The 25319-nt window shown below is 38.1% G+C and overlaps 1 protein-coding gene across 1 annotated transcript in view; it reads left to right on the top strand.

The window, feature by feature from the left end:
* Positions 1-25319, top strand: part of ABCA13 (ATP binding cassette subfamily A member 13) — a 459896-nt gene that overhangs the window by 86837 nt on the left and 347740 nt on the right. Inside the window, 12 exon segments of the mRNA XM_069462020.1 lie at positions 8969-9083; positions 11792-16543; positions 18085-18500; positions 18503-18691; positions 18694-18741; positions 18744-19282; positions 19284-19343; positions 19345-19392; positions 19394-19562; positions 19565-19806; positions 19808-19908; positions 21370-21479. Coding sequence (XP_069318121.1) covers positions 8969-9083; positions 11792-16543; positions 18085-18500; positions 18503-18691; positions 18694-18741; positions 18744-19282; positions 19284-19343; positions 19345-19392; positions 19394-19562; positions 19565-19806; positions 19808-19908; positions 21370-21479 — 6789 coding nt within the window.

Below are 25319 nucleotides of genomic sequence, written 5' to 3'. Positions count from 1 at the left end.
CGCCCGGCCAGGATTCTTTTTTATTCCCAGTATTTTGAAATTTCTTGAAGGCTTGAGTTAGTATGGGACATAAAAATAAACATTTTAGAAAATGTTTTTGTATCATTTCTTTGGTAATTTCAAACCCTACATTTTTTTCTTTTCTTTCTAGAACTCCTGTTGGCCATCAGTTGAAGTCCTAACTTTATAATCTGTTATAATATTTTTTCTTCTACTTTCTGGGATATTTTCTCAATTTTATTTAAACACTTCTGTTCAAATTTATTTATTTTTATTTATTTATTTATTTATTTATTTTTGTGACTCTAAACATTTATTATCTCATAGTTTCTGTGGGTTGGGATCCTGGGCTGACTTAGTTGGGTCTGCTGCTTCAGGGTCTGTCACAGGCTGCTTTTTCATATTTTTAATTTTTGAGAACTTTGTCTTGTTCTAAAGATATTCATTACAAATAACTTTCTGCTCTTGTTGTATCTTCTTTTACCACTCTGAGACAGTCCTATATTTTCAAGTTTATATAAGCATTTTCTGTTTATTCTGAGGTTTTTTTTTTTTTTTTTTTTGGTTGGTGCGATCTCTGTATTTTATGTGGAAACTTTCCTCAGTGTGTGATGGTCCTAGGCTGTTCATTCAGATGTAAGAATGAGGCGCTAAAATGCTGACAGGAGGGCCATGTTCAAGGAGGTGGCTGTCAACCGGAGGGGTTCACTCCAGGGGGATCAGGCAGTAAGCCACCCTGCCCATGAGATGATCCTCAATTATTGGTATAGGTGACATCTTTTCTCCTGGGCGGGTCAATTTCTCCAAAGCCTAAAAATCAGAATTTTCCAGATGCCTGCTAACAACATGCAGGTGCAGGATTCTGGGAAAGAAACAATAAACAGAGGATGAGAATTTTACTGTTCAAAATTAACAGGCTAAATGAACCTCAATATTTCCAGTAATGATGTGACATCCAAACTATCAATTGTATCTGCTACTCCAAGTTCAGCGCCAGTCTAATTCTGTTTGTCTAGACCTTTCATCTTCTGCTGACATGGGGGAGGAATAGTTGTCTAGCTAGGCTGATGGAGAGAATGTGTATTAGAATTTCTCCTTATTCAAAATTTTATCCAAACTTTCCTCCTATTCTTAATTCCACTCCTCATACTTACAGCCAGATGCTTGTAGCTCTAATTCAAGACACTTTCAGAGACTCTGCAAAGAACATGAACTTCTCTCTTTTTTGACTTCTCCCACTTCAGGCTTAAGCTTAAACTTTTGCTTCTCTGCTATGCCAGATACCCCTTGTCCATTTGCTTTCGTACTTCTAATGTTGATATTAATAGTTCTCATCTGCTGTTGTTTCTTTTTCATTAATTTTATCTATGAGGTTATACATTTTTCTATTCTGTTTTTTTTTTTTTTTTTTTTTTGAGACAGAGTCTCACTCTGTTGCCCAGGCTAGAGTGAGTGCCGTGGCGTCAGCCTAGCTCACAGCAACCTCAAACTCCTGAGCTCAAGCGATCCTCCTGTCTCAGCCTCCCGAGTAGCTGGGACTACAGGCATGCGCCACCATGCCCGGCTAATTTTTTCTATATATATTTTTAGCTGTCCATATAATTTCTTTCTATTTTTAGTAGAGGTGGGGTCTCGCTCTTGCTCAGGCTGGTCTCGAACTCCTGAGCTCAAACGATCCGCCCACCTCGGCCTCCCAGAGTGCTAGGATTACAGGCGTGAGCCACCGCGCCCGGCCACATTTTTCTATTCTGTACTGTGTTTTTAGTGGTGTTTTGGGAATAAGTGATAAAAAAATGCATGTGTTTGATCTTCCATATTTAACTGGAAGTCTTCAGGGAAAACTTCTAACAGTTAAAGAATTCCAGAATCAGCATGGGCTGCCTCAACAGTTTTTAGTCATCGGAGATGGTCAAAAAGAGACTAGATGTCTGTTTACCTAGGCTCTTACAAAGGACATTCAACCCTTACAAGGATGGGGATTCCAGGGCTTGATAGAGGGTCCCAAGAGAGTCCTACTTAGTGGGAGAGATGGACACATCTGGAAATGGACGCAACAGGCTCTGATGCACAGAGCAACAGGTTCTGATGCACAGAGCAGGTAACAACTTGAGTTGTTTGAGCCAGAACTTGAAGAATGAGTAGAACCCAGCAGGTAGAAACTGGGAGAAAAGTGTTGAAATACGTGCTTAGTACAGTCTCTTCAGTCACATCAGACTCACAAGTTCTTCCATGTTGAACTTTTAAATATGAGGGCTTAGGGTGATCAGAGTATTCTCGAGCAATTTGGCCATCGTATGAGACATAGATGGGGCGGGATGAATAATAACTGAGGAAAATCTGTGTGCTCTTCTTTGCCTGTGTCACATGTATTGCACACACTTGATTTGGTCACATCCTTGCCACTCAAAGTGTGGTCTCTGGACCTCTGGCACCAGCAGCGTCTGGGGCTTACTAGGCACATAGAACTGTGGCCCCACCTCAGACCTACTGAATCGGAATATGCATTTTATTTTTTTTATTTTTATTTTTTTTTTTTTTGAGACAGAGTCTCACTCTGTTGCCCAGGCTAGAGTGAGTGCCGTGGCATCAGCCTAGCTCACAGCAACCTCAAACTCCTGAGCTCAAGCGATCCTCCTGTCTCAGCCTCCCGAGTAGCTGGGACTACAGGCATGCACCACCATGCCCGGCTAATTTTTTTTCTATATATATTTTTAGCTGTCCATATAATTTCTTTCTATTTTTAGTAGAGATGGGGTCTCGCTCTTGCTCAGGCTGGTCTCGAACTCCTGAGCTCAAATGATCCGCCCACCTCGGCCTCCCAGAGTGCTAGGATTACAGGCGTGAGCCACCGCGCCCGGCCGGAATATGCATTTTATGAAGGTGCCCAGGTGATTTGTAGGCACACGATAGTCTGAGATACACTGGCCTATGTGAATAACAGAACAGGTCTGCTTTGATGCATTTATCTTTAGGTTACATGTTCCTTATTTCCTCAACAACTGTACATGATAAGAATGTGATATAACAGAGAGACTATTTATTCTAGTAAGTAGATCCTGCTGTAATTATTTAAATTTATGGAGTGCAGTTTTATTGTACAGAGGAAGCATGAACTCAGGTTGGTACTTTGGCATGGGTTTTGGAAGCAGATGGACTTGGGAGCAAACATTGCATCTGACACAGATTTTATTGAGTGGACTATCTTAATTAGTTTTATCCTTGGTAAAATAAAAGTTATATGGCTTACTTTAGTGGGTTCTTATGAAGATTAAATAGAGTAATGTATGTATTAATAAAATGCCTAGCACAGTATTGTAGGCATATGCAATAAATATTAGTTCCTTTTTCTTCCACACAGAAATGAGTGTCAGAATTATGAAGCTTCACAAACAACAGCCAGGGAATTTAATATAGACAATTTTATTTATTTATTTATATTGTTTAAAAATGTTCTTTGATACTGCTGGATTTTCTGGTACCATTAATCATTTTCCTGTCTGATGTTAATTACCCACACTTGTGCTAGTTTTCAAGATTGTTTCCACCCTTTTTTTCCCCCTTAAACACTTGTAAACTTTTACACACATAGGCCAGCCTATTTCAGTGGAAACTCAGTGAAGTATAAAGGAGGTAAATTTTATGCAATTTTGCTTTTAAAATAGGAATTAAAGAGGTTAAATTACTTGCCTCAAATTGGAAGTTTTTTCTGTAGAAAAAACCCAACAGCTTTATTGACATATAATTGACATACAATAAATCACACATATTTAAAGCACACAATTTGATGTATTGACATGTGTATATATTCATGAAATTAAGATAGTGAACATCTCTGTCACTCCCCTAAACTTTCTCTTGTCCTTTGCAGTCCTTCCCTAAATGTCAATTCCAGCCTCCTGCCCTGTCCCCAGGCAACCACTGTTCTGCTTTCTATCACTGTACTTGAGTTTTAATTTTCTAAAAATTTTTATAATTGCAGTATATACTTTCTGTGTCTGACGTATTTTACTTAGCATAATTGATCAGCATTAATTACTTTGACATTCATTCATGTTGTAGTGTGCTCATTCCTTTTTATTGCTGGGTACTAGTCCACTGTATGGATGGATCACAGTTTTTCTATCCATTCACATGATTCACAATCGCATTGTTTACTGTTTGGGGCTGTTACGAATAAAGCTGCTATAAACATTCATGTACGAGTCTTGTTGGGAAATATGCTTTATTTTCTTTAGGAATAACATGGTTTGATTATCTGAGAAGTGTATGTTTAACATTTTAAGAAACTGACAAACTATTTTTCAAAGTCACTGTACCATTTTATACTCCCAGCAGCAGTGTATGACAGTTCTAATATCTTCACATCCCCGCTTACCCTGAGTGGGTCAGTCTTTCCAATTTGAGCCATTCCTATAGGTATGCAGCATTATCTCAGCATGGATTGAATTTGCATTTATGAGTGATGATTTTGAACATCTGTCTTTTCATGTGCTTATATGCCATCTGTATTTTCATTCATGAATAGTGTATTCTAATCTTTTCCCTACTTTTCAAATTGGGTTGTTTCTTTACTATTCAGTTTGAAGTTTTCTTGTTTTTTCAGGCTACAAGCTCTTTATCAGATGTATGCTTTGCAAATATCTCCTCCCAGCCTCTGGATTGTCTGTTCATTCTTCTCAGCAACATCATGCAGGAGCAGAGTTTTAATTTTGTTGAAGTCCTAGTTACCGTTTTTTGTTAATGGATCATGTTTTTGGTGTTACACCTAAGAAATCTTTGCTAACTCTTGAGGTCACCAAGATTTTAGCCTATTTTCTTTTCTAGAAGTTTAATAGCATTAGAGTTTGAGTTTTTTGTTTGTTGTTTGTTTGTTTGAGACAGTCTCACTCTGTTGCCCCAGATAGAATGCGGTGGCCTCACAGCTCACTGCAACCTCAAACTCTTGGGCTCAAGCCATCCTCCTGCCTCAGCCTCTCCGAGTAGCTGGGACTACAGGTGGCTACCACGCCTGGCTAATTTTTTCTATTTTCAGTAGAGACAGGATCTCACTCTTGTTCAGAATAGTCTCAAACTCCTGACCTCAAGCAATCCTCCCAGCTTGGCCTCCCAGAGTGCTAGGATTATAGGTGTGAGCCACACAGTGCCTAGTCTAGGTTTTTAAATTTAAGCCTATGATTTATTTTTACTTAATTTTTGTATACGGTGTAGGCATATATAGAAGTTTATTATTATTTTTGCACATGGGGATCCAGTTGCTCCAGAAAAATTTGTTGTGAATGTTATCCTTTCTCTACTGGATTATCTTTGTACTTTTGTCAAAAAATAGTTGTACAAATATGTGGATCTTTTTCTAGACTCTGTATTCTATTCTAGTGATATATTTTTTTATCTTTATGCAAATATTGACTACCTTAATTATCACAGCTTTACAGTAAGCCTTAAAATCAGATAGTTTTAGCCTTCTGAATTTATTCTTTTTAAAAAATTCTTTTTAATTATTCCGGGTCATTTGCCTTTCCGTATGGATTTTAGAATCTGCTTGTCAGTTTCTCAAAATTCTGCTGGATTTTTAACCAGGACTGAATTGAATCAATAAATCAATTTAAGGAGAATTGACTTTTTGACTATTCTGAGTCTTTTGACTCATGGCATAGCTCTCCATTTATTATGTCTTCTTTATTTTTTCTTAGCAACTTCTTATAATTTTCATTGTAAAAATCTTTCACATTTTGTGTCAGTTTCATCCCTAAGAATTTAATACTTTTAATACTATTATAAATTGTTTGGTTTTTAAAAATTTCGATCTTCAGTAGTTTATTGCTTATATATGGACATACATTTAATTTTTTTTAAGACAGGGTCTCTCTCTGTAGCCCAGGCCAGAGTGCAGTGGTGCCATCATAGCTCACTGCAACCTCAGACTCCTGGGCCCAGGCAATCCTCGCACCCTGGTCTCCCACAGTACTAGGATTACAGGCATGAGCCACTGTGCCCAGCCAATTTTTGTAAATTGATCTTGTATCCTGCAAACTTGCTAAATTCACTTTTGAGTTATCTTTTTCATAGATTTCATCAAATTGTCTATAAATCATGTCATCTGTGAATACAGATGGTTTAACTGTCTTTTATTTTAATCATTCTTATTACACTGGCTATAGCCTCCAGTACAATACTGAATAGAAAAGCTGAAAGAGAACATCCTTATCTTCTCCTTGACCCTGGGAAAGGAGCATGTAGTCTTTTGCCGCTGAGTGTAATGTCAGCTGTAGGCTTTTCATAGACACCTACAGGTGTTAGGTTCAGGGAATTTTCTTTTATTCTTAGTTTGCCAGGAGTTTTTATCAGGAATGGATGTCAGAATTTGCCAAATGTTTTTCTGCATCTATTTAGATGATTATATGGTTTTTCTTTTAAATTTTGTTCATATAGTAAATTGCATGGATTGATTTTAAATGTTAAATTAACCATGCATAACTGGGATACACTCCACTTGATTAAGGAAGATTACCTTTTTATATATTATTGAATTTAACTTGCTAAAATTTTGTTTAACATTTTGAACCAATTCTTACAAGAAATATTGTCTTTAGTTTTCTTTTCTTACTTTGTCTTTATCTCATGTTGCTATCAGGGCAATTCCAGCCTCACAGAATAAAGTGAGAAGTAGTTTCTCATTTTTAATGTTCTGGAAGAGTTTGTGTTAAAGAGATATTATTTCTCCCTTAAATGTTTGGTAAAATTCACTAGTGAAGCTTCTGAGCCTTTAGTGTTTTTTTGTGGGAAAATATTTAATTAGAAATTCAGTTTCTTTAATAGATATAGGATAATTCAGATTTATTTCTTCTTGAGTAAACTTTGGTAGTTTCTGTCTTTCAAAGAATTTGTTTCTTTTATCTTAATTGTCCAATTTAGTATCATAAAGTTTTTGTTTAAAAATAATATTCCATTATTTTTCTCTTAATACCTATAGACTCTGTGGTAATAGCACTTCTCTCATACTTGATATTGATAATTGGCGTCTTTTTTTCTTGATCTTTCTGTTTAGAGGTTTATCAACACAACTGATCTTCTCAAAGAACTAACCTTTGGTTTCACTAATTCTACTCTAATGTTTTTCTATTTCCTGGATTTCCATTATGATTTTTATTATTTTCTTTGTTCTACTTAGTTTGGATTTAACTGACTCTTCATTTCTAGTTTCTTGACATGGAAACTGAGGTCATCCATTTGAGACCATTTTTTTTTTCTAATGTGGGTGTTTAGTGGAATGAATTTCTTCTTCCTAAGTGCTTATTTAAAGCAGCATTCCACAAACACTGGCATGTTGTGTTTTCATTTTTATTCAGTTAAAAGGACTTTCTAATTTACCTTTTGATTTCTTTTCTCATCTATGAATTATTTAAAGTATGTATTTAGTTTTCAAAAATTTAGGATTTTTCATATATGATTGTTATTGATTTTTAATTTAATTCCACTAGTCAGTGGACATTCTTTGTATGGCTTTATTGCAATTTGCTTTATGGCCTAGAATATGATCTGTTTTGGTAAATGTCCCATCACTTGAGAAGAATATGTATTATGTGGTTGAGTGGATGTTTTATAAACATCAATGACATCAAGTTGATTGATAGTATTGTACAAATCTTCTATATCCTTACTGATATTTCGTCATAAGGTATATTGAAATCTCTGACTATAATTGTGGATTTATTTGTCTAGTTCTCCTTTATTTCTATTAGTTTTTGTTTGATATGTTTCAAAGCTCTGTTACGATATGCATAAACATTGTGAATTCCTTTATCTTATTGATTAATTAATACCTTTATCATTATGAAATGATAGTATCTAATATAAATAATAATAAATAATCTAAAATCTACTTTGATAGCCTACTTTTGATTAGTTTGGTGGTATGCCTTAGGTATGCCTAAGTATTTAACTTATTTATGCCATTACATTTCTTACATGCAACATACAGTTGGACCTTATTTTATCCAATATGACAAATTTTGCTTTTTAATTGGATTGTGCAAAGTATATAGTATAAACTAAATAATATAAACCACTTCTCATGATCAGTGTTCGTCTCTGCTGGGTCCATCATCTCCGTCAGTTTTGATCGATTTTTTTCTCCTTATTAGGGTCATATTTTCCTCTTTCTTTGCATGCCTGATAATTTTTGATCAGATCCCAAATAATACACATTTTAATCTTGTTTTGTCCTGGTTGTTTTTGTATTCCTATAAAGACTCTTGAAACAAATCATTTGAAACGGTTCGATTCTTTAGGGCCTTGCTTTTAAGATTTGTGAGGCAGAAGTGACGAAGTGCTCAGTTGGGTTGTAAATATTCCCCACTCCTGGAGCAAGACCCCTTTTGTTTACAGTTCTCCGATGACAATGAATTATGAACTGCTCCAGTCGGGCTAATGGAAACAGTATGTTCCTGGTCCTTGGTGATCACTAGAAACTGTTACCTTTAATTCTCCTGGGTGGTTCTTTCCCTGGTCTCAGGGAGTTTCCTCACATGCATGTGTTGAGTGTTTCCCGTCTGCAGAGTAGAGAGAAGCTCGCTGCCTGTGTTCTTGCTCTGAGCGGCCCTCGCTGATGCTCTGTGCCGGGTTCTCTGCTGTCTCTCACACTGTAAGCTTCACCTCTCATCTCAGCATGTCCACTGGGCTCTAGCTCAGTTTTCCCTTCCTGTGCCAGAGCCTGCACTCTCTCTCGAGGCAGCAAGCTGGGATCGTCGTGGGTCTCACCTTTTCTGTCTCTGGTGGATCAGTGTCCCCACTACTCAAGGGCCAGTGCTACTTCATCTTGCTGGAAACGGAAGTTAAATTAGGAAGATTTCTAAAACTCCTTTTTTACATTTTCAGCCATATTAGCTCAACTACTCTAGCATTTTTGGCTTTACTAGTTTGTCTTTTATGTCCAATTTGAAATCAATATGTGAAATGCCTTTGTATTTAGCTTTCTCTGAGGAATCTCCTTGTTATGAAGAAAACATGGATTGGACAACCATCCGTGATAATTATGTTGCATTTTTCAATAACTTACTCAAGTCTCCAGTAGCTTCCATATCCAGGTAAGTTATCAGAATTCAACTTCTAGGTCTTACTTTAACTATCATCTGAAGATACTCAAAGCCTAGCTATAGGATATGCATTCTGTGAAATTCATGAGTCTGATTTATGTATTGACACAGGCTTTCATATTAGGTGCTCAATAAATATTTGTTTATTAGAATGTATGACTCAATGGATTTTGAAAGGAAGTACGGATTATAGTAATAAAATTTCCCTTAAATAGTAACATGATTTATAATAGATACTCCAAAAATAAAGCTTTTCTTTGAAAAATGGGCTTATCTAGTTACTTAGTGTTTAGACATGTAATCAATAATTTAGTTTCTGGTAGTTTCAGAGACTTTGGGGGAGATAAGTGATCTTTAGAACTAAATCTGTCAGATTATTTTCTGCTATGCTATTTCAACACATGTATTGAAATGGAGGTTTTTGTGTGGTTATGGATACTGTGTCCCATTTAAAGGCAAACTTTATTGTTTGTGGGATGTGTTGGGAAATGATGGGGAAACAGCTTTTCATTAGAGCAGTAGATCTCAAACTCAGGAATGGATCAAACTTATCTATAAAACTTGCTAAAAATACAAATGCCTTCACCTTGCTCCAGACATACGAAATCTTGCCCCGGTTTCTGTATATTTAACAATTTGTATAGGTGGTTCTTGTGCACTCCAAAGTTTGAGGACCATTCTGCTATATCCATCTAGACCTGAGATTTGTCAGTCCTGGGGAAATTTTTAAGCCCAGCGATTAGTGGGCACAGAAGAAAGGACGATGGCGTACACCCTCTGGAGAGCCAGTTCCTTGCTCGTGTCAGATTTATAATGCCTCACTTTTCTGAAATTCTCAAATATTGAATAGCCCTAGAAAGACAGGGACAAAACGAGTCTATATATGCTCCAAGGACATATTTAGTTTTATGTTTGTAGACCCATAGCAGTTGGCACATTGTCTTTCATGAGAGATGCTAGATAATTAGATGTTGATTTAATGAATGAAAAAAATTGGACATTAAGTATAATTCATAATAAGAAAGCTGAACTTGAAATGAGAAAATCTGGGCCATGTCATGTTCATGCCTCATAATAATAGCTTGAATCTGCTAATTTAAGAGAATAATTGAAAAGTTTCTTTTTTCATGAAATGGAAATAATGATGTGTACCTCAAAAGGCTGCTGTGGCAATGAACTAAGATCATAGTTGTGAAGGTACTTTATGAACTCTGAAGTAATATGAAAATGTGGCAATATTACTATTAGCAGTGCTACTTCTACTCCAACTGTTACTCATACTACTATTGCTACTACAGAATTCTCTCAGTTCCCCACACAAATATAGTTTTGCATTCTCCTCTGTCAATGCACTGTGATTTGCATGCTAGTTTTCCATACATTTCTATGCAAAGCTGGATTTAGGCAAGGTTTGTATTGAATTCCTAATAGCAGAACTTTCTCTTTCCTGATGAAAATTTTTCCCAGGAATTATTTTAAAGCAGCCAGTCTCTGTCCTGCAAATAACAATTAACTAAACTAAGCCCACATATATATTTTTTGTGCTCAGATCTCAACTATCAGAGAGGAAAACAACATTCCTGACTTTGATCTGTCTTATATCTGTCTTAGGTCACAGAGTGTGTTACTCAACAGTAGTACAGAGTTAAAGAAGTTACAGAGTAGTTAAACCTTTTAGGCATTCATAGCCAATAAGTTCAAAATACCTTACCTACAATTCTGAACTCTTGAAAGTCTGAAAATAGAAGCTTTTCTTATGGCTGGCATCACAACTCATTCAGTGGAGATTTTTGCCTGGACCGGTGTGTAGCTGTTTCAAGTCTATGGATCCTGCACAGTGCGACAGTCACAGGTCTCATTGCCAAAGTGTTAATAAGTTGACCACCAGGGCTGCCCCAGTTCCCAGTGGGGGGCGTTAATACATATCTGACACCTGTACCATGTTACCTTTCTAAAGTCTGAATGTCTGAATTCTGAAGCACACATGGCCCCAAGGATTTCAAAAGTGAACTTGTAACTTCTGAGTTAGCAGAAGTTAGTTCTACAAGGGTGGACTTGTCATAACCTCTGAGTTGCTCTTCTGAGAACCCTTTCTGCCACTGATACTCAGAAACTTTTGGAATTTAGCAAAGAAGTGATAATCACTGGATAAGAAAGGAATCAAGAGATATTTTGAGATTCATTTAAAAAATAAACACCTATCTACACAAATGAGTTTATAATAGTAGCATGTACAGCATTGTTGAAAGAGCACTGGAGTTGCCTTCTGGGACGGGACCCCGACAGTTTTCCATAAATCACATGGGTGAGGTTTTGGATACATCTCATTATTTGGACTACCTCTACAGCCCAAGACAGTTTTAGATGTACTATGGAATTGAATCCTAAAATTCTTCTGCTATAAATAGCAAACTTATCTTTAACCATCATATATATGAATTTATAGGGGAAAATATATTTAGAACGCATTCTTTTTGATTGTGGGAAACACATTTTAAACTAAACGTATACAACTGTATTGTGAATTTCTAAAACTTTCGAATGCTCACATTAGTTTAATTTCTGTTGGGAAATACGTTGCCTAGTAAATGTTTTACTTATGTTTTACTATCCATAAATGAGTCTTAACTTGGGAATTTGATAAATTTAATTAATTTATTTTCCTTTCTGATATTAAAACAATTCTATTACTATTACAGGGCCTTAAATTTCACCAAGCATCTTCTAATGATGGAAGAGAAATTGCATACCTTTGAGGATGAACAGATAGACTTTCTTTTATCATTTGTGGAATTTTTGGAGAAATTATTATGGCCTAATCCTTTTGACTCATCCCGTGTTCCCAAATTCCATAACCTCCCATTTCTCACTGAGAATATTACGAATACAAGTAGTTTGTGGATAAATCATTTAAAAAGTTTAGAGAGAGACCCATCTGCCACTGATACTCAGAAACTTTTGGAATTTAGCAAAGAAGTGATTGAAAAAATGAAAACTCTTGAAAGTCACTGGATAAGAAAGGAATCAAGAAATATTTTGAGATTCATGGAATTAATCCTTTTTGAAATTAATCCCAAGTTACTAGAATTATGGCTATATGGAATTTCAGAAGGTGAAAGAGCTAAATTGGAAAACTTCTCTGCAATTTTAAATTTTTCTGCTCCTAAAAATGAGATTCTTAGTAAAAATTTTAACTTTTCCCACTTGTTCCATTCAAATCTGCCTATATCATCAGCTATGAACATGGATTTCGTACATTTAAGTGAAACTATAGTAAATAGTCTCTATGAATTTGGGTTTCTGAGGCAAGAACAAGTCTCAGAAGCTCTGGACACAGTCTATGCTATAAGGAATGTGTCTTATCTTTTCTCAGCCCTTCCTGAACCTCAAAAACAGGAAGTTGATAAAATTTTGACTCATATATACCTAAATGTCTTCAAAGACAAGGATTCAGCTTTACTTCTGCAAATGTATTCTTCATTTTACCAATATATTTATGAATTCTTGAGCATTCAGAGTAGAGGGTCTTTGCTAACTTTCCTTACACAAATCTCAAAACGCATTTTGGATATCTTAAAGCAATTTCATTTCCACAACATCAGTAAAGCATTTGCATTTTTATCTGAGACAGCAGAGTTTCTTGGGGGAATTTCTAATGTATCTTATTGTCAGCAATTGCTTTCAATTTTTAACTTTTTGGAGCTTCAAGCCCAATCCCTGATGTCTACAGAAGACCAAGAATTGGAAATGATCCATGCTACTTTGACAGGCCTCAAACAGCTGCTCACAGTAGATGAAAATTTTCGCATTTCTTTATTTCAGTGTATGAGCCAACTCTTCAATGGTTCAGTAGAAGCCCTTTTGGATAATGAATGCTTTGTTTTGGATAATAAACACATTTCTTCTGTGAATTATTCAACAGATGAGGGGTCTTCATTTATTCTTACATGGGCACAAATTTTTTCAAACCTCTCAGCAAATGTCAGTGTTTTCGATGAGTTTATGGCTGTTCACTGTACTGTTTCATGGCTTCAAATGTGGACTGAAATCTGTGGAAACATCTCTCAAATATTTAAGTTTGACGTGAATCTTTTTACTTCTCTTCATGTTGGTCTCACTCAGCTTTTGGATGAATTTGAAAATGTTGTGAAAATTTCTAAAAGCTGCCAGGGAATATTTGCTACTCATCATGTTGCTAGACTCATATTAAATTTATTTAAAAATGTAACTCAAACTGATGACTTCCATGATTGGGATGATTTCCTGGATCTCAGGGATCTTTTGGTAGCATTAGGCAATGCACTAGTTACAGTAAAATCACTTAACCTGGACCAGGTGGAGAAATCCCTTTTCACCGTGGAAACTGCTCTGCATCAGCTGAAGACCTTTCCATTAAACACAAATACAAGCAGAGAGTTTTTATATTCTCTGCTTGAAGTTTTCACTGAGTTCAGCCATACATCAGACTATATAGGTAGAAATGTAAATTTGATAAATCAATTTCTTTTAAATAATTTCACAAATTATGGAGTAAAATTTGAGAGTATCACCACTGAGCTAAGAGAAACAATATTATTTCTTAGAAATGTGTCGCATGATCGAGATTTATTGTCCTGCATTGATGTTTTCCAAAATGTTACTGACTTGATTTTAGAAAATGGCTTATTGCATGTAAGTACCTCACAGAGGACGTTGCGTATTCTCACCATGTTAAATTCCACATTTTCCTCTGAGAACACAATTAACGGATTGAAAGGATGCACTGCATGGGTAGACATCATAAACCACCTCTATGTGATGTATAACTCAAGTTTTTCACAAGGCCATCTTCAAAGTATTTTAGGGAGTTTCAGAGATAAGGAAAAAATGAACTCCATATTGAAAATTGTAACTTCAATGTTAAATATAAAGGGACCTCTTTGTTCCTTGAATGAGTCAAATATAAATTGTGTAAATATTTACCTGAAAGATGTAACTGACTTCTTAAATATTATACTTACGACAGTCTTAGAGAAAGAGAAGGTACCAAAATTTGAGATTTTATTAGCTCTTTTAAATGATTCCACAACACAAGTGAAGATGATTATCAACAACTTAACAAGAGACTTTGATATTGCATCTCAATCCAACTGGAAACATTTTACTGAATTAATTCTAAGACCCACAGAAATGTCAGATGGCATTTCTAACCAGTTTCAAAATATTTGGCTGCATTTAATAGAACTGGGGAAGGAATTTCAGAAATTTATGAAAGCTATTTCCTTTAACATCCTGGAAAATAATTCTTCTTTTAAAACTGAAAAGTTTCTTAGTATCGTTGCCACCAGTCCAAAGGAAAAGTATGTAAGAAGTCTGGGCGATTCCATTTACCATTTAGCTAGTTACTTTGCCCTCAACTTATCTCGGGATCTCCAAAATTCACCAAAAGTAATTTCACGTGAAATAAGGAAAGGTGTGGGTCTTGGTATTCAACTGATGAGGGATGTGTTCAACTCCTTAATGCCTGTAGTTCATTACAATATTCCACGAAATACGAGTCATATTCAAGTTTTGAAGAAAGTAACTTCTCTCATGCGTACTCTCAAGAAGGCAGACATAGACCTGTTCGTAGATCAGCTTGAACAAGTGAGTGCAAACCTAGTGGATTTCTTCAAGAATATCAGTAGAGCAGGAACTGGCAATTTAGGGGTCGACTTGTTTGTTGGCTTGATGGAAAAGTTTGTAGAGAGTTCACATTCTTGGACCATAAATCGTCTGCTGCGGCTCTCACGCCTGTTTCCTAAAGGTGTCGTGGATGCCGTGCTGGATGTGTACTACGCGCTTCCTCACGCCGTCAGGCTCCTGCGGAGAGTGGCTGATAAAAACATCACCGAGGGCCTCAAGGATGTCTATGACTTCACGCTGCTTCATGGCATAAGCATTTCAAACATCACCAAAGAAGACTTTGCTATTGTGACAAAAACCCTTTTGGATATGATTGAATTAATGTCAGATAAACCAGGTATTGTTTCAGAGGTTTTAACCTGCCTTCCTGTGATTTGGTGCTGGAATCATACAGCTTCTGGATCTCAGCAGAATCCAACGTTAGAAGCCTGTAATGTCCAAGGGACTTCTTCTCTTTATAGCAAAGTGGCCAGTGTACTTGACCACCTTCACCTGTCTCCCCAAGGTGCCGATTCACAGTGTTCAGATGAGAGCTCCCAAGGGGAAATAACTAGGAAAGCGGTCTGTGCAATTCATGAATTAGTGGAGTGGAATTCCATTCTCCTAGATCTGTTTGAAACTTCACTTATGAAAACTGTGCAAGAATTTTGGGATAAAATATTACCATTTGTCCCACCTTCTGAAAATAACAGCATCTCTGAACTTTGTCCTGGTAGTCCCATAAAGCAAGTTGCTTTGCAAATCATAGAAAAACTAAAAATTGTCAACGTTACAAAAATTACATCAGGTGAAAACATTCTTGACAAACTAGCTAGTTTAAACAACATCCTTAACATTAATGAAGGCACAGAGCCATCTGTTCAGAATAATATTTCCTTAAATTTGGAAAATATAATAGAATTGATTTCTGAGGATTGGAGTCTAGAAAATAGTACTCATTATCTACTCTCTTCGTTCATGATGCTTCTGAATGCAAATCTTACAGGTACGAGTTTAGAAGCATTATCAAGTTTTATTGAAAAAACTGAAGCAACTTACAACTTTGAAGAACTGTGGCTTGAGTTTGAACAAACCGTGAAACACCTGAAAGACTTAACCCATGACTTTAGTGTCAGGCACCTGTTCTCTGAAATGAACAAAGAAATCCAAAGTATAAATTCGGTGGCTCTTCAAAACATAACTTTGCAACTTGCCCATTTTCTGGAAATCTTGGATTCATCATCAATAAACACATTAGAAATAATTGAAGATTTTCTATTAGTCACAAAAAACTGGCTTCATGAATATGCAAATGAAGATTACTCCAGAATGATACAAACATTATTTGTTCTTATGGCTAATAAGACTTCAACTGATGATATAGATTTGTTGACTAAAAGTATTATTACCTTTTTTGGCTCCCTAAAAAATATTTCTAGAGAAGGTAATTTTGATGTTGCCTTTCTTACTCATCTGCTAAATCAAGAACAGCTAACTAATTTCTCAGCTGTTCAGTTGCTTTTTGAAAGTCTTCTAATTAATTCAATCAATAACTTAGCTCAGAGTTCTCAAGACACAGCTCCAAATTTAAGTGATCCTGACCTTCAAATAGTGAATTTCATTAACCTCATCTTGAACCATATACAGTCAGAAGGTGGTGGAAAAATAATTCTCCCTCCAAGAAGCATTGCGGATTTCATAGAACAGCTTTTGAAAACATTCTTCTCTCTTTTACTAAAGGAAAATTCTGAGAACAAAATATCTCTTCTGCTAAAAGATTTCCACAAAGACATTATTGCAGAGATAAGGTGAGTCTACATTTGCTTTATGTAGTATATGCAGTTGTGATATATTTCAAACCACTTTATTTTCTGAAGTATAAACATGTCAATAGCAGCACTTGTATCTAACACCTTTGAATAATCTTTGAAGTGAATTTGTCTTAGTGAATATTTTATCAAAATGTCAAAGTAAATAATTTTGATTACTATCATCTAACTATAATGGTAAACATGTATACCTAGTCCATGATGGTTTATCATATATAATTACTCTTAAATTTTTTGGTTATGAAAACTATTATGAATTCCACTTTATATGGACCTGAAAAATTAGTTTTTATAGATATATATGCATATACAACATGATCATAATTCAAATTGCTGTATTAACTGTTTAATCACAAATGAGGGGTTTAAATATTCTCATTCGAATTAATCTACTGTGATGTTTGCATTTGGAAACATTAAAATTGATAGTCACATTATCTTTATTCTTATATATATATTACACACATATATATATTTTGGTATCCTCTGTAGGCCAGGATATTCATGTATTTCTAAAAATCTCTTTTGAAGGTTTCCAGTGAAAAGGCTGGAGGGAAATTTCAAATTATTCTATGTTGTGTGTTTCAGTCAGGGCTCAACCATGGAACCACAACCATAACAAGGACTTAATTCCAAGAATTGGCTTACACAGTTAGGGGGGATGGATAAGCATGTCTGAATCAGTAGGCTGGGCTGTCAGGAAGGGATCACAGTGGGCAGGGATGCCACGGGCAGGAGCTGAAGCTGTCATCCACAGGTGGTGGTCAAGGAGGAAGACCCAGGGGAAGGGGGAACCATTGCATACCTGGCTGCTGCTTGGAGTCCGTGGATCAGGGAGGTCTTTTAAAGCCTTCCAACTGATTACGTCATGCCCACCCAGGACAATAACCTTGCTCGTTACCTTAAAGTTAACTGATGCTAGACTTTACCCAGGTCTGCAAAATCTCTTCACAGCAGCACATAGATTAGTGTTTGATTGAATAGCCTAGAAAAGGTGTATTTATGCTACAAAATGCCCGCTAGCTCCCATCTATCCTCCAGCTCTCCTGGGAGAATCTCCCTTGTAGCCCACACAGAGCAGAAACATACAAGAAAGGGCATTCAGGGGCTATATTTCAGCCTAGCCAAGTTCACAAATCACAAAGTCATCACAGTGTCTAAGTGACTCTACTATTTTAAAATCCAGAAAAATATAAATATGCTTACCATTTTTTCAGAGATTTACCTCTTACATCAAGATTCACTTTGTAGTCATTTCATCCTCTTTTCTAAAAGCAAAAGTATGTGGCTTTTTAAGTTGCTAGACTCAAGGAGTTGTAATCGAATTGTTCGTGAAATTCCTTCACTCTTGTCATTATTTGGCAACAAAATATTAAGTTTCATCTCGAATTACTGTAGCATGTCATCTTTCACTCAGTATTATCCTATAATGCTATTATAAAACAAATAAAGTATATATTCTAACCTTTCCCTTGCTAATGTATTAAACACAAAATTAAAAAATACATATATGTTTACAGTTTCGTCCCAAAAGATAAAATTCTAGAAACTCTGAGACTGGATAAATTTCTTACCTTGATGAAAGAAAACAGATTGAAGAGCATTTTCTCAAGTTTAAAGGAGACTGTATATCTTATAATCAAAAGCTTATTTGTATTAGACAATGGAGAATTTTATTTTGATAGTAGTCAGGGACTAGAGTTCATGTAGCATTTGGTTAACACCCTTCCAAGGGAAACCTCCATGAAAAATAAGGCTGAAAATAATTTGGACTTTTTCACAGTAATGCTTCAATTGCTTTTTTGTGAGAATAGTTCTGAGGACCTCTTCAAACTCAATGAAGACCTTAGGTCAGCTCTTTACCTGGTGAGCACATGTTCCACGGAGGTGGCAAACCTTATGGCTACTCCTTTCAACTCTCCTAATAAGGACTTCCATCCTTGTATCCTATACTCCAAAAAGTTATGCTTGGTAATCTAACTGATTTGCTTTGCTTTGTAAGTAATTCATTCCCTCTAAGAAACAGAGCAATGTTAGAAGTTACTAAGAGATCACTCGGTGTTATTTCAAGAGCTGGTGAAGAAAGTCATGCCCTGGAACCCCTTTTAGAAAGGTCTAGGACTCTGGTCAGAATGACAGTGCTGACCTGAGAGATCTTGCCGCATCGGTGGACTCTACTGGAAACTTCTTAAGCTGGCCAAGAAAGTTTTGGAGAAGATTGCCGTAATTTTTAAAACTCATTTCATTTCCGATACCAAGGATGCTATGAAATTCTTTGATACTCTCCATTCCATTATGCATTAAAGTGTTCAACACCTTGTGAAGGGAATATTAATAGCTACTTGGAAAGAAGTAGATGATTTGGTATTTGAAAAGATAAATGCTTGGTTGACACCATTTCTTGACTTGGCCTTTGGAAGGATTGTAGTCAAACCTTATAGATCAGAGGACTCTGATGTTTTCAATATGTCATCTAACATACTCTCATATGTGAACCAAACTAAGGACTTTTCTGATATTTTGGAAGAAATTGCTGAATTTTTAACATCTATGAAAATCAATTTGAGAGATGTGGAGCATCTTGTGGTAGCATTTAATAATGGGTCCAGTGTATTCGCTATGGATTCTGTCAACTTATGGGAAGAAATTCTAGATTGCTTAGTTCCTAAAAATAACATCACCAATTGAATGGACTTCTTACATCCCAATCCAACTTCCAACAAATAGTTGCCCTCAAGATATAAGATGGGAAATAATTCATGAAGTGATACTTTTTTTGGGATAAAATGTTATCACAAAACAGCACAGAAATAGGGTCTTACTTGAAATAAGGTGATTGATCTCACCTTAGAACCTCTTTGGAATGGCTTAAAGAAGGATAATTGGAATGTTTTTAATCTGTTGACATTTACTCAGCATCCAAATAATCTTTTGAGAACCACAGAAACAGTTGTAGACGCCTCCAGTGGAATTAAAAGTGGCTGTGAAGGTGATTTGAGTGAAGTTTATTTTTTGACACATCTTTGATTCAGAGTATAACTCATCATCAACTTGAAAAAGCAGTCCAGATTGTTTTAAGTACACTAGTTCTCTAGAGAAAAGGGTTTCTGCCAAACAACTCTCAGTGGGTAAATTCCATGAGAACTTTGTTTCAGCCAGTTTTTGAGATTTTTATTAATGCAACCACTGGAAAGAATGTCACGTCAGAAAAAGAAGACAGGACCAAGGAAGAGATGATTGATTTTTTTTTATAGCTTCAAACCATTATCATGTTTCAGGAAATACCTGAGGGGATTATTTGTATTAACTAAATGCTGGCAAAAAATCCCACTGACAGACAAAAGGTAATAAAACACCTACTTCACTTCATTTTTTTCCCTGCTGCAATGACTATATAAAATAGAGCTGTGCAGGGGTTATACTGAGCAGGGTAAGTGGTTCTTCTCAGCTTCAGCTTTCTTTATACCCTGCAGTTGGCTTCAAGGCAGATGGACTCAAGTCTGGTCTTTGCACTATTTGACTCATTACTTGGCATTCAAATATGATTTGAACTTATTCAAAATATTTCAAAAGTAATTATTTTATTTTCAAAAGTAAAATCTCCTGTTCACTTGTCCCAAGACTAGGTACGTACACAGTTTTTCTACCTACATCCTCTGACAGCCGAGGGTCCTGCTATTCCACGCGTGGACAAGAATGTGAAGCTGCTCACTTGGCACGGAAAATTGTGCTTCCACAGTCGCTAAGCACAGGGCAGGTCCCGGCAGCTGTTGGCCCCTACCCTTTTTGGATCAGCCCAACTCTACGTGTTTGACCCACCTCCGAGCTTTCCCAGCCTTGAATGTGAGGTCAATGGAAACCTGTTCTTAAGAGCTCCAGTCCTGTTAGCTTCATGCTCTGCAAGAAGTCTGTTGTCTTAGGTTGGAGGTCTTGTGTCCCTTGGTGTGCAGAGTCCTAGAGATGCTATAGCTGCCCCACCCAGCCATTCTGTATGCGACAATACTGTTTGGTCCATGGTCCCTGCCTGCCCCTGCCTTTCTCTCAGTTCCACGTGGAGATTGGAGGTACCATCTCAATCCTCATTCATTTGCCAGACAAGTTGACCTATTTCCTGCTAGTTCTGTTGCTATGGAGCTGTACCTTGAATCCAATTATTATTGCTTTTTTTTATTTCAGAATATTATGGGAGTACAAACACTTTGGTTACATATATTGCCTTTAAAGCTTGGAAGGATGTTCTTAGTTAAGGCAATAGATGTCCATTGGCACAAAGATCCATCACTACCTTGAAATTTGACTGCTAGCTTTCAGAGCATCCTGCCTCATCTCCTCGTTGCCTCCGACCGCAGACTACACTCTGACTTTAGTGTTCTACTCTAAATTTTCTTTTGGATTGGAGGTAGTCCTGGCAACCCCCATTCTCCGCCAATCTGAGCTTTTATCTCAATTTTTTCAGTTCTCTGCAGAGGAAATTTACACCATAGCTCTACATATCATCATGTTTTGACACCCTTTAATCATCTACCTTTGCACCTCAAGAGATTGAACCAAGGCAAGAAGAGAAAGCAAATATCAGGTTTATTAGCAACTAAATTGATGCTTTGAACTAAAGTAGGAGACCTAAAGTTTTCTAAAGGTCTAGACTGTGTTATCCATGTTTTTCTTATGCCCCTGGGAAATAAATATGGTTGTGCATGGAGGATGGCTCTTACATGTGTGGTATGACTTAGCCTTCTACACAGTACACATGCACATGGGTTGCAGATTTTTACCCTTTGCTGCCATTGTCTATTTTTTTCCCTAAGTGTTGTTGAGATGTGTCAAGTTTCCTGGCATCCTGTGAAGCCTCCAGCAGCCATCGAGATGCTGCAGAAAGTGAAGATGATGGTTTTGCGTGTGCTCATCATCTTTGCAGGTGAGCTGCCTATGTAAGAAGTGCTTTGTAATTGCCCTGTGCCAATTTTCAGAGTGTGGCTGTCAGAGAAACTGGCAGATGATCGCTTTTAGAGCAAAGCACAGCCTTCTTAGCTGGACTACAAGGCCCTGAGGGGTCTGGACCCCCTCTCCAGCCTCATTCCTACCGCCGGGACTCTGCTGCAGCCAGACTACACAGCCCCTTCCTGCTGCTGTGCTGGGCTTCCTGGCCTCCGTGTCTTTGCTCATGGAACGTGCTTATCCTGTCTCCTTGATCCAAGCTCCAGCTGTGCTCTGTGGCCTAGAGCTTGGGGCATCTCCTCCAGAGGACTGCCCCCATCTCCTTTGCTGGCAAGGACCTCGAGGAGACTTTGAGCAAATGCAGTACTGTACTTTCTTCTCTTATTTCTTACATCTCCCCCACTCACCACCACTAGAGTCCATATTTATTGAAGATGGCAACCATGTCATAATCGCCCATGTTACCCAGCACCTGGCATGGAGGGTGCATTCCCACGATGTGTGCTAAGTGGTCTGTGCAGTTAACCTGAGTTCCCTACAACCCTGGCACTTACCACTTGTATTTTAGTTTTTGGTACCTTATTTTCCTGCAGTAGTCTATAAGCTCACTGAAAGTAGGATCAGTCTCTTACTAAATTGTGTGTCTCCGTAATACTCAGTGCAATGTCCAGTCATAGTGAGTGACTCTATTGTAAATAAATTAATTCATCTACTAAGATAGTACTTACCCAGTCCATTACTGTGCATTTCAGTGCAATCTCTATTTAATGCCAGTGCTGAAGGAGAGTCCCATGAGCTGCCTTACAGGGTAACTTGACTGCTTTGTTATTTTCTCTAATATGTAAGTATTAGGTTTTAGAGCACATGTGAGGCCATGGAATGGGCTGCTGCTATTTAAGTAATTGCCATGTGCACACGTCTGTGCCTTTCCAGGGTCAGCCTCTCAGTGGACTGCTGGACCGTGGGCTCTGGGTTGGTGGAGGGCAGTGGGTGCTGGAGAGATGAATCTGAGCCCAGAAGAGGAGGGCTGGGGAGTAGGAATGGGGAAACTGTGGGTGGATTTGATTAAACTAAGACAAAATGAGGGAAGAGAGAGGTCACCTGGGTGCACCTTAGCTCCTTATCCCTGTGGAGCTCCGCATGGCTAGCCCTGGGCTCCCCGTCCCTTCAGCTCATCTGATACCATATGTTCACTCTCCTACCTTCCCCTGACTTATTGTTAGACCGTTATTGTTATTATTTAGATTAGTATTAGATTATTGTATTATCATTCTTAGAGTAGGTGTTATTTCCTCTGGAAAGCTTTTCGGATAACCCTGCCCCAGGGAACCCCCTGTGGTGGCCTGTCTGGGGTCAGGTGGCTCTGCCTGGGCTCTTGCCATGGTGGTTTGACATCTGTGTTTGGCTCTTACCACTGTGTGCTGTTCTGATTATGAATGAGTGTCTCTTCTGCAGCCCTGAGGACTGTGCCTATCTATTAATCATGCTAAACCCAGCATATGGAGATTGGAACATAAGAGACATGGATTGATGTTTGTTGAATGAATACATAAATAAATGCCGGGAGCCCGTCTACACTTACGTCTTGGTTCACTGGAATTCCTAAGTGTGCAATCTGTCCTCGTGGCAATGTTCTGCTGTAAAGAGGCAGTGGAGAGGCCACCTGTGTGCTCTGGGCCCATTTTGTGCTATTGAGCCAACTGCATGGGGCTGGGGAGGATGTTGTAGGGAGAAGAGTCTGGCTTCCCCAGGAGGGGCATGGTGGACGCACGCCCAAAGTCCTCCACTGGAGAGGAAAGGTCACTGGCCCCAGGGTGTGGGGGGCAGAGACTGGGCACCAGGAGTACAGACCAGCACCCACGGGAAGTGCAAGTGAGGGGAAGTGAGCCTTGGGCAGAACCAGCATGTCAAATCCTTTTTTCAAAACAAACTCAAACAAATAAGGTAAATTCTGGTACTGGTAAGTGCTAGGAAGAAGCTAAAGTAAGGTGATGCAGGTGAGAGTGAGGGGTGGAGGAGGAGAGGAGACTTCGGGGGTGCAGCTTGGGTGGGACATTTCAGATGAGACCTGAGAGGTGAGGGTGTGTGTCTGCTCTGTCCACTGTTACACCGCCTGGGTCTAGGAGACACCCTGACATAGATGTGGTGGGCATTCAGTCACTACGTGTTGAAGGATTGGATGGACCAGTGTGTGAGTGCTGGCCCTAGGCTGGCCACTTGTCACTGCGTGGGTTAATCTGCACAACCGCTTATGGGGCTCTGGCCAAGGTGCTGGACCTCCTGGTCTGCACGGCCACTTCCTCAGTAATGTGATGGCCCCCTGTGATTACGCAAGGTCGAGTCTGGAAAGGCTTCATTGTTCTCACATGTCTTCCGGTGCAGAATCAAACTCGACTCGTACAAGAAATGATGTAATGGAAGGAGCAGGCGTTTGGGTTCAAACCAGCTGAGTTTGACTCTTCACACTAGCTGAGTGACACAGGGCAGGGACCGAGTCTCTGTGAGCCTTGAACAAAGAATGGGGTGACACCGATTTCAAAGTGCCGTTGAGGGGATTAAATAAAATGAGGCCACAAACACAAGTCACCTCTGGGGACTTGCCTGTTGTGGGTGCCTTGTACACGCTACTTTTCCTTCCTGGTCACGGTGCAAGTTGAAGATGAGCCTCCCTGCACACCATTGCGGAAACCACGGCTCGGCTTACAAAGAGCTGGTTTCCCCGCGAAAATTGGTGATTTAGGAACTGTCTGTCACAGGATCAGTTCTAATCTACTCACTCACCTCTTTTTAATACAAACATTTCTTTGAACCCAAGAATTAATCGATTAATTGTTTGGTCTAAGAAACACGAAAAAGGAGTGAAGAACTTGGTGCAAGTGAAACCCCAGCTGCCATGGAGGGGTTTGTGGAGGGTTTTTTTTTTGTTTTTTTTTTTGACAATCTCTATGTCCAATTAGATGTTGTGAACATTGACAATATTGTTGAATATAAAGTGATAAAGCATTAGGTATCTAAGTACACCTTAGCATGGCCAATAAATGATTTCAGCACGTGGAATCATCCTCTGGTGAAATTCAAACCTCTTTCTGGTTCTCAGATGCTTATCTGGTTGTTGAATTCAGGCATGTTTGAAGATTTAATTATTTTGACATTTCACAGTCAGTCAGCTAATGTAATGGATTTTAAATGAATTAAACATTCATTAATGCCTGAATTTATATTTATTTTGCCATTCTGTATTGCAGCTGCTAAATTAATATAGCATACTTGAAATCACATTAGTAACAGAAAATTAATTTTTAATTTTTGTATTTTATTTCAAAAAAAACCTCAAGCATGACTAATATTTGAACTGCCACCCCACTTTCCTTATTGAATTGTCACCCCATCCTACAGACTAGGAGGGTAGTGACAGATCCAGAAAAGGTTAAAGGGCCACCCTGCAAAGATTTGAGGTGGAATGGACCAAAATGGGCAGGTGGCTCCTCTTCTATCACACAAAAGGAAGAGCAGTCGGATCTGTTGTGGTGTTATTATCATCATTGAAGATGAAGTAGCTATTTGCCTTATCACAGAGCTGACTTTGCTGTCTCCATGAGGGATGCTGTTGTCTTCCTCCTCCTCATCTAATGCTTTGTGTATGACACGAGAGCCCAGCAGGCCCATGGAACCAGAAGAAACCTCAGTGGGCATCTACTTTAATCTTCTAGTTTCACGGTCTGGCAAATTGAGGCCCAGAGAGTGTGAGTGAGCTGCTCAGGGCTTTGGAGGAAAGTCAGAGCCCCTCTTGATCCGTGGGGCTGGAGGGAGCAGAGTGGAG

This window comes from Eulemur rufifrons, chromosome 29 (assembly GCF_041146395.1).
Source record: "Eulemur rufifrons isolate Redbay chromosome 29, OSU_ERuf_1, whole genome shotgun sequence".
Lineage (NCBI taxonomy): Eukaryota > Metazoa > Chordata > Mammalia > Primates > Lemuridae > Eulemur > Eulemur rufifrons.
This window is presented reverse-complemented; position numbering and strand designations above follow the sequence as displayed.